The sequence below is a fragment of the Hyaena hyaena genome, unplaced genomic scaffold (assembly GCF_003009895.1).
Source record: "Hyaena hyaena isolate Hyena2069 unplaced genomic scaffold, ASM300989v1 scaffold_189, whole genome shotgun sequence".
Lineage (NCBI taxonomy): Eukaryota > Metazoa > Chordata > Mammalia > Carnivora > Hyaenidae > Hyaena > Hyaena hyaena.
In genome coordinates this window covers 1,579,232-1,596,266 of record NW_024080821.1, presented here as the reverse complement: position 1 = coordinate 1,596,266, position 17,035 = coordinate 1,579,232, and the positions used below count along the sequence as shown (strand labels likewise).

Genomic DNA, 17,035 nt, shown 5'->3' with positions numbered 1-17,035 from the left:
GTTGCCTGTTTATTCAGTGCCCAAAGACACCAGATGGCAGCTTCAAGCTCCAGTTCAATGCAATCTTCGCCGTGTCTCCTGATGAAAGCATGTCTGCCATTGTAACAAAGACTTCTAGACCAGCAGAGGCTAATGTTGCAGGGATGGGAAGCAAAAATTTGGCGACTGGACCGACAGGGCTGATAGTGACAGGAGTTACTTCCATTTGTATCCCGATTCCCAGACTCCTGAATCCAGGAGATTCTCATGGGAGAAGCGGGTCTCTGATTCAGAGCACACACCACACCTTCAGAGCTGAAGGATGGTGCCCCAGCCCCGCAAGGTGTCACCACCTACCTGGTACTGTACCTGAGTCTTCAAAAAGCCATTCAACTCTGTGTGAAGGCAGCTCCTTTAAGATGATGGGGAACATGGTGAAGACCAGTGAATTCCAAGAGCATGAACTCACTTCTGCATTTCGTTTGCTGTGAATACCATGATGGCGGACGACACATGATGGCCACAGATGGTCGTTCTGGCAGAAGCACTGCAGGCAGGGAAGGCAAATCCATGTCCAGAGCAAGTGTCAATTCCAATAAGAACAACTCGCTGCCTCTTTCATAAGGAAAGTGGTCCAATGTAATCAACGGAACACCAGATAGCCAGCGGATGCCTTCAGGCAATGGTGCCGCATCAGGGACTCAGTGCGGTTTCTTCTGCTGGCAGATTAGGCACTCAGCAGTAGCTGCAGCCAGATCAGTCTCGGTGAGCACAAGTCCATGTCCAATAACAAATGCATAATCGCCATTGCTATCATAATGGCCACTTCCGTTGGTATTGAGTTCACAGGAGTTGCTGGGGAAGGAAGCTATCTGATGTCTATAGAATGGGTCGTCCTAACCAGCTGATCATTAGAATCTTCCTCGCCGTGTTGGTGAGCATTCACATGAACACAGGCTATCTTCCTAGTCTGCCACTCAGAGGTCTGTCCTCAGACCTTCTGATTTTTCAGTTGTGTTCCTTCCAAGCCCAACTAACCCACTAAATGATGATTTGGTGCAGACCCTTTCTTCTGACCATCTCTCTTTCCAGGCAAAGTAAACAAACAGGTACAGTGTGCCCAGTTCTGTCCACTGAGAGGACTTCCCCTGACCACAATTCAGGGCTGTCTCAGAGAAGGCTTTAGTGCTATAGCTGTCCACTCTCAGGGGATGTGTGCCCCCCACAGAGAGTTATCTGTAAACCAAGCCTGAGACTTCTTCCCCAGTGAGCTGATCATAGGGAATTCCCACGAAGGCATGGGTGTGGGTTGAAAGAGAATATAATGTAGCAAAAGAGAGCTTTGGGCATCTTGGGGTTGCTTACAGGATCATAGGACAAGATCCTGGTGCCCTTCCTTAGGCAGGGATGGAAGGGCTGTTTCTAGTAGCAAAAAAGGTTCGCTGTCCCTACCTTCACTGGAATCTATGTGACCCATCCTAATGTTCAAACTCACATTCCTTCCCAACTAATACATTAACTTCTATTTGATTTTTTTAAAAAGCAGTCTCCACGCCCAATGTGGGGCTTGAACTCACGACCTTGAGATCAAGAGTCACACACTCTACTGATTGAGCCAGCCCGGCGCCCCCTGGTACCTTAACTACTGATGAAAGAGAGGTTCCCTGTGAGGCTGGGCATTTAGTTTGTGTTGTAATTCAATGCCAGGACTCACAAGACTTGGTGACTAGTTATACTCACAGCTAAATCTTTTCCCAGCAAAGGATGTGCAGCAGAAGCCGCAGGAGAATATACACTGGTGGAGTCCAGGGGGATTAAGCATGACAGACAGACACGTCTGTCTTGTCTACGGCACGCAGGGGTGCTTGCCCTCCAACAGCGAACCATGGGTAAGTTGGGGTGTCCCTGCTTTAGTCTCAGGTCTGAAGGGCTGGTCGTTCAGGCACAAGCCGCTCGTAACTCTCTCCTCACGTGCCGCAGGAAGACTTTGGGTTTGGATTTCAGTATCTCAGCCCTGCAACCACAGCACAGTGTCCCTTTCAGGGTCATCATAGAGGCTATCATACATCCCTTCTGCAGATTATGAGCCACAAACTAAAACTTAAAAGTCCAGATTTTAAAATTAAAGACCTCGGGGCGCCTGGGTGGCTCAGTTGATTAAGCGCCTGACTCTTGATTCTGGCTCAGGTCATGATCTCACGGTTGGTGAGACAGAGCCCCACGTCAGGCTCTGTGCTGCAGTGAGGAGGGATTCTCTCTCTCCTTCTCTCTGCTCCTCCCCCACTCTCACTCTCACTCTCTCTCTCTCTCAAACTTTAGAAAAAGTTTATAAGTTTTATTTATTTTGAGAGAGAGAGGGAGAAAGTGAGCACGTGCACGAGGGAGAGGCAGAGACAGAATCCCAAGCAGGTTCCGCGCTGTTAGCCCAGAGTCCAACATGGGGCTCGAACTCACAAACCGTGAGATCATGACCTGAGCCGAAATTAAGAGTTGGATGTTCAATCAACTGAGCCCCCCAGGTGCCCCTCATTTTAATTTCAAAGAAAAGTTCTGATTCTTTGACATCACAGTTATGATTTTGGGAATTTACTGTAAGAAAATAAGAAGAATGTATATAAAAATATAACTGTCAGGCTGAATCACCAGAGCACTGTTTATAGCAGAACAAACTAGACATTGCTTACGTGAAACAGCTGTGCATTTGGTACATAAATGATGGTACATCCACAAAATGGAATGCTCAGCAGCTATTAAAAATGTTATAGAAAGGGGCGCCTGGGTGGCTTAGTCAGTTGAGCATTTGACTTCAGCTCAGGTCATGATCTCAGGGCTCGTGAGTTCAAGCCCAACATCAGGCTCTTTGCTGACAGCTCAGAGCCTGGAGCCTACTTAGGATTCTGTGTCTCCCTCTCTCTCTGCCCGTCTCCTGCTCACGCTCTCTCTCCTTCAAAAATAAATAAACGTTAAAAAGAAATGTTACAGAAGAACATTTATTGACGTGAAGAGGTTGGGAGAAACGAATACGTGAATAAGGGAGTAAAACAACATAGGGTAATGATTCCATTTTTGTAAAAAATATATATGCATATGTAGCAAAAAAAGACTTCCAAAGATAGATACTAAATGGACAATAGAGTTTATCCCACGGAAGGGAGTAAAACAGTATTTATTCTGTTGTTTACGTGTCTTTTTCTTTTTTCCTCATAAATCACATAACTTACTTTTGTAATACAAACATGTTACCTTATTTCAACCCTCCATTTTGATGACAACAAATCTGTTAAAAAAGAAAACAACTCAGGCTTGTTCAGAAGCAGAACTGATTTCCAGGTGGCCACAGAGGTGGTGATTCTGTTCTCTGGAGAAGCAGCAGGAAGCTTCAGGCACACAGGTGAACGGCTTCAAGGGGGAGAGCAGCACCTCTCACAGCTGCAGCGTGCTGGCTTCGGCCCCTGCGCCCCACGGCCAAGCAACTCACCTCCGGTCCAGCCTACTCCTGCTGAGTCACCATCCTCATCATCTTCAGAGCCATGTCCCCTTGGTCAGAAGGAACCTAGAGCCAAACAGTATCCGAGTTAGCCCTCCTGGTTCTGTCCCTGCTTCTGGGGTCACGGGTGACATCCAGAGACCCTGTTCCCGGGCAAAGTGCAGCTCTGGGACAGCAGCCCGAGAAGACAGCAGCACCTGAGTGTGTCCCTAAAGGGAGGGTCTCGTCTGCAAAGTGACCCCTGCATGGGACAAAAGCTTGTCAGGTTGTGAGGATCTAAACAAGTCAGCATTTAGGAAAGAACCTTACATTCTATTTGGGGCTGATTGGTTGATTTCAGATTTTTTCTCTTTTATTAATGTTTTTACTTATTTCTGAGAGAGAGAGAAAGAACAGGGAAGGGGCAGAGAGAGAGAGGCAGAGGATCCGAAGTGGACTCTGCGCTGACAGTAGAGAGCCCGATGCAGGGCTCAAACTCACAAACTGTGAGATCATGACCTGAGTCAAAGTCAGATGCTTGACCGACTGAGCCACCCAGGAGCCCCGGTTGATTTCTTTATAAGCCCCATGCTTATGTTACCAGGACCCAGCCTGTTCAAGGAAGAGGGAAGATGCTATGCATTTTCAAGGACTATCTGTGTAGGAGGATCTCAGATGGGAATGGAGTACGGTATAGCCGAGGGAAGCTAATAGCAAATCTATCAACAGATAGGAAACAAACAAACACTTTGTTTTTGGGTGACACCCCATGTTTGTATCGTTACATTCAACTTTCTTTTGTCTTTCCCTTAGATATTTCGAAAAATTCCTTTATAAACCCCCTACCCGCATGCCATCAAAAAAGGGGAGGGGCGGAGGCCTCAGTTTCTCTGCCAAGATCAGGGTCGAGTTGATGGCACTTAGTTCTGACATCCATGGCTCCCTGATTCTCTGTGGCACACTGCTGTCCCCAACCCTCTCGCCCTGTAAGGTCCCCAGGAGGAACAGGCACAGTGGGGTATAGCAGAATGACATTTCATCAACTAAAGGGGAAGTGGTTGGGGAGAATTTAATAACAGTTTCCAAGAGCTATTTTAGGGCCGCCCCAACTGATCTCTTGTTCTCTCAGTGACAAACCAGAGGAAACGGGCCTGAACGCCAAAACGCTAGTGAGAGCATGCAGCCAGTCCCCTTCCCCTTCCCCTCCCAGCTGCCTATGCGGGGACCCGTCTAGAGTCATGGCTCTGGGTCCTAAGACCTCCTACCAGCTTCTTCCCATTGATATTGACAGTACTGAGAATACTCAAAGCCCTAATAAAAATGCCATCCTAACCCATGTCCTGCTGCCTTGTTCATGGCCCCTTCAGGTCAAGTTTCTTCAAAGGGCAGGGCTCTACTTCCGGTTTCTGAAGGAAAACTGCTCATTCATCTGCTCCATCCCTTCCACTGCACTGAACGCGCCTGCCATGATCACTGTGGATACCAGTGTGCCCAAACCAGTGCCGACACGTCACTCTTTTATCTGAGTTTGTGGCGGCTTGCCACACTCCTGGCCCCTCTCTTCGGCAGATGCCCAGGTCCCTGGCCTCCCTCCTCCTTTCCCGGCTGCCCCTTTGCAAGTCTCATCTGTAGATCCTTCTTTCGCCTCCTTCCTCTTATACCCGGTGTGTCCAGGGCCCGGTCCCAGGCCTTTTTCATATTTCACTCCCATATCTCTCTCTCCCAAGACAAAAATTTGACTCCAGGTCATATAAGCACAGCACATATATTCAGTTGTGTTATGGGTGTCCCACTAGGCTGTTTTATAGTCACTCTCCCTTCTGACATTGTACAAAATTCCTCCATTTCTCTCCCTTCTGGATCACTATGAAAGCATCTTCGTGTTTATATATTTTTGAGAGAGAGAGAGACAGAGACAGAGACAGAGCATGAGTGGGGGAGGGGCAGAGAGAGGGGAAGACAGATTCCAAAGCAGCTCCAGGCTCAGAGCTGTCAGCACAAAGTCCAACGCGGGGCTAGAACTCACAGACTGCGAGATCATGATGTGAGCCTAAGTCAGATGCTTAACCAACTGAGCCACCCAGGAGCCCCTATAAAAGCATCAGATCAGCTCAGCTATTCGCCCCAGTCTTGTCCCACCCAGGCCCTTTGCTGCTAGAATGTTATTTCTTAGCCAAATCTGGTAATTTCACTCCTTTGCTTTAGGACCCTCAACAGGTTCCCAGGATAGATGTGAGCTCCCTAACTCGGTATCCCCCGCCTCGTCTCTCCCCAGCACCCCTCCTGAGGCCTCGACAGTCAGAAGGCTCCTCTGGACCTGCGCACACTGCTCTCCCTGCTCCTACGCCTCCTCTCTGCCGAGCTGATACCTCTGAGGAGTGGTTTGTGGATGGGGCACTTAGGTCCCTGCCAAGATCTCTCTCATCACCTCCTGGGCCATCTAAGTAAGCATGCTGTGTGTGGTTAACGTGCGAACTATGTGCTCGATGTACAGACCGAGCTTAAAGACTGGTTTCGAAGACCCACTTTTTTTTTTTTTAAGTTTTTTTATTTTGAGAGAGATAGAGAGGGTGGGGGAGGGACAGAGAGGGACAGAGAGAGAGAATCCCAAGCAGGCTCCAAGCTGTCCGTGCAGAGCCGGACGCAAGGCTCACAAACCGCGAGATCATGATCTGAACCGAAACCATGAGTCAAGATGCCTAACCGACTGAGCCACTCACGTGCCCCGCCAAGCCCACTTTCTAAGCAGACAACTGGCCCTGAGCCCCTTCTCTATGGAGTCTGTCCTAAGCACAGGTGCGCCAAGCGCGGAGGACAGGCCAGAGGCCACCTTACCAGCCCTCCCACCGAATCTTCTCCAGGAAGCCACCATCCTGGGAAGAAGAAAAACCCTGTATTTAAGTGGCCAGACCAAAGCATAACCCACAGGGCACCAGCTCCTCTGGAGCCCACGCAGGTGTCTGCCTGCACACGTGCCTGAACACGCGTGTGTACACAGAGGATTTATCCCTCCATAATGTCCCTTGATGCACAGAAAGCCACTCAGTCAACATACAACCTGAGGGGAAAGAGTGTGTTTGCTTAGAGGTGCAGGAGTGAGGCGGCCTCATCTTTGGACAGAAACCCTCTTCCAAACTAAAATTCTGGAGCTACTGTTGCTCGAAAACACTCCCTCCTGCCTTGTACCATACCTGGGGACTCCACTTTCCAGAGCACTCAACTTTGGGGTTTGTTCCCTGAAAATGTCAGGGGAGTACAACTTCTCCCTTCTTCCCCCAGCACAAATTAAGAGGAAAGTAACACTAAATTCGTTTAAACTAAGGAGTAGAGGACAGCAAGCCCAGCTTAATGCTCTCAGAAGGATTTACTTTTTTAAAGGAGAATTTCTAGGGTCGTCCGTCCGGCTCAGTTGGTAGAGCATACGACTCTTGACCTCAGGGTTGGGAGTACGAGCCCCACACTGGATGTAAAAGTTACTTAAAAATTTTTTTTAACCTGAAAAATAATAATAAATAAATGAGAATTTCTAGACTCAAAGGAATGAAGCACTAATAGCAGAAATTCATTAAAGACTTCAAAACACTCCCAAGCCCAAAGCACTTCTAAAGCCAAAACGGGCAGCGTGCCCATGCATAATTAATGGCCCACGGCTCTGTCCTCAGAACAGCCAAGAGTCCACAACAAAGGCTGCCGGACGCTCTCTCACCATGTGCCCGGCTCTGAGAATCCAGTAGAAAGACAGGTTCTTGTAGGACTTGACAAATGCAGACGTTTCAGAAGATTTAGGGTCACTGTACAGGGCCTTCCATTTCAGCTTATTGAATTTGGGCAGTTCAGCCCACTTCAGTTTCCGCATCCAGGCCTCCTGACCTGGCGGGAGGGACAGAGAAGGGTCTGGCATTAACAGCTGGGTGGGGCAGAAACAACTATCCAGGGCCCGTATTTTCACTTTTCCCAAACCGTAATGTGCAGAAGGCTCATCCTGAGTCTCGTTACAGCGCAGATTCTGAGTCAGTAGGTCTGGGCGAGGCCAGAGACTGCATTTCTAGCAAACTCCCAGTGATCCCCATGACGCCTAGGAGGCACTTAGAGGCTCCGAGGCTGCGTTCGCCTCTGGCTCTCTCTCTCTGTCTGCTCTGATGGAAGGAAACTGGGGGAGGTGGCGAGAGTCTCCGGAGGACTGAGAAGTCTCAGGGTCAGGAGAGGCTAACCTCCCGGGCAGGTCACGGAAGAATGCAGAACCTTCTCAAAATGTCCTTAGTGCCCTTGGTTTACAAGCGGCAGAAATACGCAAGGCTGCTGACCTTGAGAAGGCATCACACTTGTCCAACCGCATGCCCTGATTTGCCTGCCGGTTCTGAGAACCCGCCTCTAGGTCTTCAGCCGGCCTGACTGCAACCAGAGCCACAAAGGACCCATTTCCCTGGGTTTGCAGTCAGCAGGGTTTAGTTTCACTTCAGCTTGTAGGGCTTACACCGACTGTGACAGGGCACGAAGTCGGGGCTTTCCCTCGGTTCCACACGCGTTTATCCCATGGCCAGAAAATGTTTCCTTTCCTTTCATCATATGTAAGGGCCTCAATATCTGCCAGACCCAGGCTTCTCTAAGGGGCCACAGCTCTGTCCTCTTTAAAGAAGTCAAGGGCAGGGCAGGTGGACATAACAGGAAACGGCCTTCCTCCTGGCATTTCTGCGTCACCAGCCCCAAGACTGACACGTCCAAGGCCGGCTCCCTTCCAGCTCCACCCATGGACCTGACTGCCTCCGCGGGCCCGCGTTGTGTGCTCCTACCCATGGTGTCCACGATGAGGTCGAGCTGTCCGTTATACACAGTGACATTGACCCCGGCTTCCAGCAACTCATCCACGACGCTGATGACCGGCTTCATGAAGTCCCCCTCCATGTTCTGGAAGACGCTGGCAGACTGGCCTGCACGTGGGGAAACAGAAAGAGCGAACAGCTCGCATCCTGCCTGAACAGGAGGCACTGCTCAGTCCAGCGCACCCTGGGCTCCGGCGCCCACGAGGGGCCACTGCGCTCCACCTCAGAGAGGCTGCAGACACATGTGCTTCACCAGGAGGAAGCAGCCGGCCCCGAAACCCCGGCCGGGAGCCAGTCACCTAAAATGAAGCCTATCGGCAAATGTGTTCTGTTCACTCAAGTGCACGAGCGTACAGCGCACATCGTTTATCGGGAGGAACTGAAAGCCAGAGAGGGCAAGCGCCCGAGCGAACAGGGAGCTTCAGAAAATGCTCTCCTCTCAGGGAACAAACTCTGCTTTGGGGCAAGTGATAGTTTTCCTCTTTGCTAAGTAGCACCGGGGCCAAGTTCTAAGTTCTGAACAAGTGGGGCCAAATCAGACCTAAACCAATTCTGAGCGAGCTCACAGTAAGATTACAGGGATGATCAGCCTCAGGCAAGAGAGAAGGTGGTTGGTACCACGGTGCTGCCAGATTCCTGACCGTCATCACCATTACATCGAACACAGCAGTAACCACGACAGCCGTTATTGATTTTTATGTGCTAGTCGCTGCTTTCGGCAAGCACTTTACAAACCACATGCTATTTCCTCTTCATCAACCCTGGGAGGTGAGGAGTCTTAACCTAGTGCAGGGGTTAATGGAAACAAGGCTCAGACAGGCTCAGAGACATGCCCAGGGGGACACAGCTAGTCCGTGGCAGGCTGCGCCAGGAACACAGGCCTGGCTGACTCCGAAGTATGCAGGCTTAACTGCAAACAGAGCTCAAGACCCCGGGTGCGGGGACCACCTGCAAGTCTGTCCTTTCCAGACCACACACAGATAGAGCTGAAGCCAAAAAAGGAGTTTTCTCTATCATTCAATGGTGGCAAAAATGTCGACCCCTTGCCCGTCCAGCCGCACGTCAGGGAGCGAGGGTCCCTGTAACTAGAGAAGTTGGGGCTGGAAAATGCTGTCATCACAAGGACAGACTGAAGGGGCTGAGCTGGAAAGGTGCTCTTGCAGGCTTGGCCTTTCGCTGATGTCCTGGGACAGCTCACACCTCCATTCTCAGTGCCTCGACAGGTCCCCAGGCCTGTACTTCCCTAAAGCTCTGACACCACAGTCTTATTATTTGATCCAATTAACTTGCCCCCTTGGTGCCTGGGTGGCTTGATTGGTTAAGCATCCGACTTTGGCTCAGGTTGTGAGTTCAAGCCCTGCCTTGGGCTCTGTGCTGACAGCTCAGGGCTTGGAGCCTGCTTTGGATTCTGTGTCTCCCCCTCTCTCTCTGTCCTTACCCTGTTCGTGCAGTCTCTCAAAAATGAATAAATGTTAAAAATCTAGTAATTTACTTGCCCCTCATTTCTAGAAAACTCGAAGGGGTGAGGCAGAAATGAAGACACCAGGGCTATGATGAATTCTCTAACTGTAGGTTGGGAGGGTGGCCTGTGTCCCCGAGGAAGCAAGGGCCAGGGTCGAGTCTTAGCTGTCAAGGGGCTGCTAGAAATACAGAGCCCTGGGGTACCTCAGACAAAGGAAGCCCTCCTCAGCTTGAGTATTTCCCCTCCAGGAATCTGGGAGTCCCGCTTGCTCACAGCCTCCCTATAGGACTAAGCAGGAACGTATCCAAGATTTCTACCTGGTTTTCGTCTGAGGACCCCAAATATTTTCCCCAGAAATGGCCCCCAGAAGAGAAGGCAGTAGACCCCAGAACACATCCAGCATCAGGACCCAGGGAGGGCGGCCAGGGAAGGGGTCAAAACCTGCCCCAAAGAACCTTGGTCTGGAAGTCACACCCACAGGCAACGGAGGCTTTGGGTGTGGCTTTTTTTTTTTTTTTAAATCTCAGTTTTGTTCATTATGGGAAACTTCAAACTGATACAAAAGTAAGAAGAGAGGGAAGATTCTCAGGTGCCCACAATCTGGCTTGGTCAATTTTCAACACCTAACCCATCATTCATTTCCTTCCTCCCCCTCCCCCCACTTCCCTACCAGCCTCTTATTCTCAATCAATTAGCGCATTATTTATCTCTCTGTTTGCTCATCTGTAAGATGGGACAGTAATGCCATTCGGCCTACAACATGTCACCCCCAGCAACCACACCCATTCTTCAAATCAACACGTCTGCATGCACCTCTCCTGTCCCCCAACCCTACAAAGGGACAAAGGGCACTTAATTAGGTCACACACCTCCCCAGGAGCAATCATCAGGAATAATTTTGAGCTTCTTCCTGATGGGACCATTCATGAGCTGACTCAGGGCATCCTGTTGCAGGTGTCTCACGTGGCGTTGGTAGAGGCGAACTGAAACAAACTGGTACATGGTGAGTTCAAAGGACCAGAAGTAAGACCAAGAGCACGCCTTTCCCAAGCTGCTGGGACACTGTGTCTAAGAGGGAGGCTTTCAGCTGGAAAATGAAAAGTGTCACCTTCATTCACCCCAGATGGAGGAAGAGAGCCTGAAACACACGGACAGTGGAGATGCTTTATTAGTTTTGATTGCGGCATTTTATGTACTTTGGGGGCCAATGGGTTTCTCCAGCAAGACCAATGGAAATCGGCTGAGAAGTGGAATTGAGGGGCTCCTGCAGCCTTTCTAGGCCTCTCCCGGTGTGGGAGACTCCAGGCATGCCTGTCCACAGTGAAGCTGGGTCAGCTGGAAAGACAACTCAATCCAGCCTTCAGCAGGACTGACATGGTAATCCGATGGGCAGACGTTGAGTTCCAAACTTCAGAGATACCATGCTAAGCGAAAGAAGCCAAGTGCAAGAGACCACCCACTGCACGCTTCCATTTACATGAAGTACACCGGAAAGGGCTGCCTTGGAGACCTAGATTAGTGGATGGCGTTAGAACTGGATGGTGGGGGCGCCTGGGTGGCTTAGTCGGTTAAGCGTCCGACTTTCGCTTAGGTCATGTACTCGCGGTTCGTGGGTTCGAGCCCCGCGTCGGGCTCTGTGCTGACTGCCAGCTCAGAGCCTGGAGCCTGTTTCAGTCTACGACTCCCTCTCTCTCTGACCCTCCCCTGCTCACGCTCTCTCTCTCTCCTAGAAATAAATAAAACATTTAAAAAAAAAAAAAAAAGAACTGGATGGTGATCATGACAGTACAGCCGAACAGTGCAGAACAGTGCAGAACGCACTAAAACCACTGAATCATACACTTAACACAGTTGCAATTGATGGTATGTAAATGATGTCAATAAAACTAAAACCCCCTGATTTCCTCTTGTAGGAGACAGACGGGGTCTAGCCACTTCCAGGTCCACTTACCTACGTGGCTCTGGGTGAACTCCAGGCTCGACTCCATTGTAGCCATGGGAGTGCTCTTAGTTAAAATGTTGTAGAAGTTCACTCCATCCGTATTCTGAAATAGAGAATGATATGCGGCTCTTTGTTTTATTTGTGCATGGTCAAAGCTGCAAAACAGAAAGACAATTGGCTCTCCATCTTATCCAAGGGCAGCTTTAACTTTGTAAATGTGTTTGGACCGGAACAGCAGCTCCGAGGCCTGAGACCAGCTGTCAGCCCAGTCTCCGGGGGGCAGTGAGCGGCTCATCTGAGTGGAGCTCAGCTGCTGGAGAAAACAAGGGCCTGTGTGCTGGTTTGCAGGGAGAACAGGGCTGCGGGGGTGCCCTGTACACTGAAGTCCTCGGCCCTGCGTCCTTCCCTTCTGGCACACTGCGGTCGGCACGTTGCTTAGCAAGGATCCAAACATTCATGTCTGCAAGACACGTGGCTTCTTACAGAGTCCATATGCTCAGCCAAGAACAAGCAGCTCTTGCAGTCCTGGGTGGGTTTCTAACCTCGTCACTGCTCAGACTCGTCAGCTTTACCTTTTAGCAGGTGATCATTTTCAGATTCATAGGGAGTCTTGGAATAGACCCGAATCCCGATGATACCAACCAGGGGCCCTTCCTCCGTGGGAACAAGGCAAGTGGGCTGCCCCCGGGTATGTCCTGTTACCTGTTCGATGACCATTTCCGCTTTCCCCCACAGCTGGGTGGCCTCTACGTAGTGCTCCTTATTCACAGCATCCAGGACTTGCTCTGCAATCTGTGACACCTCTACCAGACCTTGGTCATCGAGAAGAGACTGGAACATAAACCAAGAATGAAAAGGCCCACGTTGCTCAGAGACACAGACCTGGCATCACTTACAGCTTGGGATGCCGACAAAGTGTGAGGGAGAAAGGGGACTACATATGAAAGTGTATTGTTGGGGCACCTGAGTGGCTCAGTCGATTAAGCATCCAACTTCGGCTCAGGTCACGATCTCATGGGCCGTGAGTTCGAGCCCCGCGTCGGGCTCTGTGCTGACAGCTCAGAATGTGGAGCCTGCTTCAGATTCTGTATCTCCCTCTCTCTCTGCCCCTCCCCTACTCGCACCCTATCTCTCTGTTTCTCTCTCTTTCTCAAAAATAAACATTAACAACAAAAAAAGCGTATTGTTGTAAGTCATGAAATCGATGAAAGAAATACATTAAAATGTTAATGGAGTCTAGATGGTGGACACTTGGGTGTTCACAGTGGTCTTTCCCCTTTTCTGCACATTTGAAAAATTTTATAATAAATATTTTTGTTATAAATTTATTATAAATGTTATTGTAAATTATAAATATATATTTATGAAAAATATAAATACATTTATGTTTGAATGTTTATATAAATATAAATAAATATAAATTTATATAAATATAAAATATAAAATTATATTTATATATAAAATCTTTATAATAAAACTTAAAAGTTGGGGGGATTTTTAAAAAAATTCTGGCACCTGGAGAAAATGGGTAACTATGGTGATGTTTCTTTACGTTTGCCCCCAAGGGGCAGTGTCAACCTCACAGGCAAACTCAGCTAGCCTGTTCTTCCTGGAGACAGCGCCAGAAGACGTCACCTGGGCTGCTGACCAAGGAGGGTGCGGGGGTAGGGACACATCTACTCACCACGCTATACAGGTAGGGTCCCCAGGAGAGCACCGAATCTAAAGGAGAGCACATATGTACAAAGTAAGTGTGCTGTGGCTCTGTCCTCCTGAAGCAAAACCACACCAGCTCCCCGCCCAAGGCAGAGACAGATGCAAGACACCTGCTGGCTCTGGGTCTCGAGGTTCTGTGCTGGGCTGAGGTCTCAGGAGTTGGGAGGTGGGATGATGTGGAAGCCTTTCTGTTGACTCAGGACTGATGGCATTGTAATGTGACCTGATACTGGTCCAGCAAGTGAGTGGCAGCCAGTGATGGCATCCCTCAGGCAGGCTGTGTGCGTGCGTGTGTCTGTGTGTCTGTGTGTGTGCGCGTGAGCATGCAGGTTCCTCTTTGCTAGACCTCTAGGTATTTTGACAACTTAAAATATTTTCTCCACCCTCACATTTCTGCTCTGTATTTGCTCCTCCAGTTTGGGGACACTAGCTTCTCCCAAGGAGCTCATTAAGGAAGACGACTAACGATTTTGTAATTCAATGTCTGTGACTACACTGCCAACCAATTCTCTTCTATTCCACAAACATAATGAGAATTTACTAAGGGTCTGAGGCTAGCAAGGAGCTTTAGAGATACAAACTAGTAAAACAAGGGGCGCCTGGGTGGCTCAGTTGGTTGAGTGTCTGGCTTTTGATTTCAGCTCAGGTCATGATCCCAGTGTCATGGGATCTGGCCCCTTGTCAGGCGCCGTGCTGAGTGTGGCCCTGCTTAGGGTTCTCTCTTTCTCTCTCTCTCTGCCCCTCTCCTTTGCTCACACACTCTCTCTCTAAAATGTATTTATTTATTTATTTATTTATTTTTAATTTATTTCTAGGAGAGAGAGAGAGAGAGAGAGACAGCGTGAGCAGGGAAGGGTCAGAGAGAGAGGGAGTCACAGATTGAAACAGGCTCCAGGCTCTGAGCTGGCAGTCAGCACAGAGCCCGACACGGGGCTCGAACCTACAAACCGCGAGATCATGACCTAAGCGAAAGTCGGACGCTTAACCGACTAAGCCACCCAGGCGCCCCAATCTCTAAAATTTAAAAAAAAAAAAAAAAAAAAGCTGGCACAAAAACAGACACTGAGGTCAATGGAACAGAATAGAGAACTCAGAAACGGACCCAAAAATGTATGGCCAACGAATCTTTGACAAAGCAGGAGAAAACATCCAATGGAATAAAGTCAGTCTCTTCAACAAATGATGCTGGGAAAACCGGGCAGCAACATGCAGAAAAATGAACCTGGACCACTTTCTTACACCATCCACAAAAATACTCAAAATGAATGAAAGAACTAAAGGTAAGACAGGAAGCCATTAAAATCCTCGAGGAGAAAGCAGGCAAAAACCTCTCTGACCTTGGCCGCAGCAACTTCTTACTCAACATGTCTCCTCCAGAGGTAAGGGAAACAAAAGCAAAAGTGAACTATTAGGACCTCATGAAAATAAAAAGCTTCTGCACAGCAAAGGAAACAATCAGCAAAACTAAAAGGCAACTGACTGAATGGGGGAAGATACTTGCAAATGACATATCAGATAAAGGGTTAGTATCCAAAGTCTGTAAAGAATTTATCAAACTCAACACCCAAAAAACAAACAATCCAGTGAAGAAATGGGCAAATCACATGAATAGACACTTCTCCAAAGAAGACATCCAGATGGCTAACAGACACACAACAAAATGCTCAACATCACTTACTGTCAGGGAAATTTACAAATTAAAGCCACAATGAGATACCACACCCATCAGAATGGCTAACACTAACAACTCAGGCAACAACAGATGTTGGCGAGGAGGCAGAGAAAAAGGATCTTTTTTGCACCGCTGGTGGGAATGCAAACTGGTGCAGCCACTCTGGAAAACAGTGTGGAGGTTCCTCAAAAAGTTAAAAACAGAACTGCCCTCTATGAACCAGCAATTGCACTGCGAGGTATTTATCCAAGGGATACAGGTGTGCTGTTCTGAAGGGGCACAACCACCCAGTGTTTACAGCAGCACTACTGACAATAGCTAAAGTATGGAAAGAGCCCAAATGTCCATCGATGGATGAATGGATGAAGAAGATGTTGTATATTATACAATGGAGTGTTACTCGCAATCAAAAAGAATGAAATCTTGCCATTTGCAACCACATGGATAGAACTGGAAGGTATTATGCGAAGTGAAATTAGTCAGAGAAAGACAAGTATCAAATGACTTCACTCATATGAGGAACTTAAGATACAAAACAGATGAACATAAGGGAAGGGAAGCAAAAATAATATAAAAGTAGGGAGGAGGAGAAAACATAAAAAGACTCTTAAATATAGAGAACAAACAGAGGTTTGCTGGAGGGGTTGTGGGAGGGGGATGGGCTAAATGAGTAAGGGGCATTAAGGAATCTACTCCTGAAATCATTGTTGCACCATATGGTAACTAACTTGGATGCAAATTAAACAATAAATAAAATAAAATAAAATAAAATAAAATAAAATAAAATGAGTGCCTGAGTGGCTCAGTCATTAAGCATCTGACTTCGGCTCAGGTCATGATCTCACTGCAGGTGAGTTTGAGTCCCACGTACAATGTGCATGAGCCCCTGCCTCCTGTGAGCTCCAGCCCTGCTTCGGGTAAAAACACAAGCCCCGGGTGAGCCCATTTTTCTTTCTCTCTCTCCCTCTCTCTTTCTGCCCCTCGCTCATTTGCCACCTCTCTGTTTAAAAGAAAAATAAATACATTAATTAAATAAATCAATTAAAATAAATTTTAAAAACTTCTCCCTCAAAGACAACAGCTGGGCTTGGTTTGGCAGATTCACAATTCCCCTACCTATAGGTAAGGCTTGTACCACTGAGGTGTGCCAGCAAAGGACCAAGGACCACAACTTGCACATTTGAATACGTCACTCCTTTGCTTAAAAACCTTCAATGGTTCCCTAAGGTAAGCACCTCAAAGTATGTTTGAAGGAACCTCAGTTTTGCAGGATTTTAGTCTAGGTGTTAGAGAAGAAAAAATGATCCTTCAGTTCAATAGCTTTGAATCTATGCAAAATAGAAATTTTTTTTTTGTTTTTCCTGCAGGACTTCTCAGAGCCTTTAACATGTCTGCGAAGCCTTGAAGAGGTGGAGCCAGTATTTAGCGCTTCCAAAACTGACTGGACTCTGGAGCCCTCTGTATGGCCCCTCACTGGACTGGTATTCCTCAGAGTACACCCAAAAAAGGCAGGCACACCAGGTCCTCTGGAACCGAGCTATCATTCACCTCCCCTGCTTGACTGGCAAGTGTGTGCTTTACATACAAACATACATACATTACATACATGCATTCTGTGTGTTTCCTGACATACAGAATCGTCTGCAATTCTCCAATGTGTCCCATTCCCCGCTTGATCTAGTCCAGGCATGGACAGAATTTTTCTGTCAAGAACAAACAGTAAACACTGTTTTTTTTGTTTTTTTTTTTTAATTTTTTTAATGTTTTTATTTATTTCTAGGAGAGAGAGAGAGACAGCGTGAGCAGGGGAGGATCAGAGAGAGAGGGAATCACAGACTCTGAAACAGGCTCCAGGCTCTGAGCTGGCAGTCAGCACAGAGCCCGACACGGGGGTCAGAGAGAGAGGGAATCACAGACTCTGAAACAGGCTCCAGGCTCTGAGCTGGCAGTCAGCACAGAGCCCGACACGGGGGTCAGA

The 17,035-nt window shown here is 48.3% G+C and overlaps 1 protein-coding gene across 2 annotated transcripts in view; it reads right to left on the bottom strand.

Annotated features, from left to right (window-relative positions):
- Positions 1–2,953: 2,953 nt before the first annotated feature.
- Positions 2,954–17,035, bottom strand: part of SCPEP1 (serine carboxypeptidase 1) — a 37,453-nt gene continuing 23,371 nt past the window's right edge. Inside the window, exons 7-13 of one of the 2 annotated variants that reach the window (XM_039241166.1) lie at positions 13,354–13,391; positions 12,372–12,500; positions 11,679–11,772; positions 10,597–10,710; positions 8,236–8,373; positions 7,152–7,315; positions 2,954–3,532 (exon numbers count right to left, since the gene is read on the bottom strand). In XM_039241166.1, coding sequence (XP_039097097.1) covers positions 3,470–3,532; positions 7,152–7,315; positions 8,236–8,373; positions 10,597–10,710; positions 11,679–11,772; positions 12,372–12,500; positions 13,354–13,391 — 740 coding nt within the window. In that variant the 3' untranslated portion in view covers positions 2,954–3,469. The remainder of the gene's footprint in view (positions 3,533–7,151; positions 7,316–8,235; positions 8,374–10,596; positions 10,711–11,678; positions 11,773–12,371; positions 12,501–13,353; positions 13,392–17,035) is intronic. The other variant, XM_039241167.1, reaches the window with a different exon arrangement.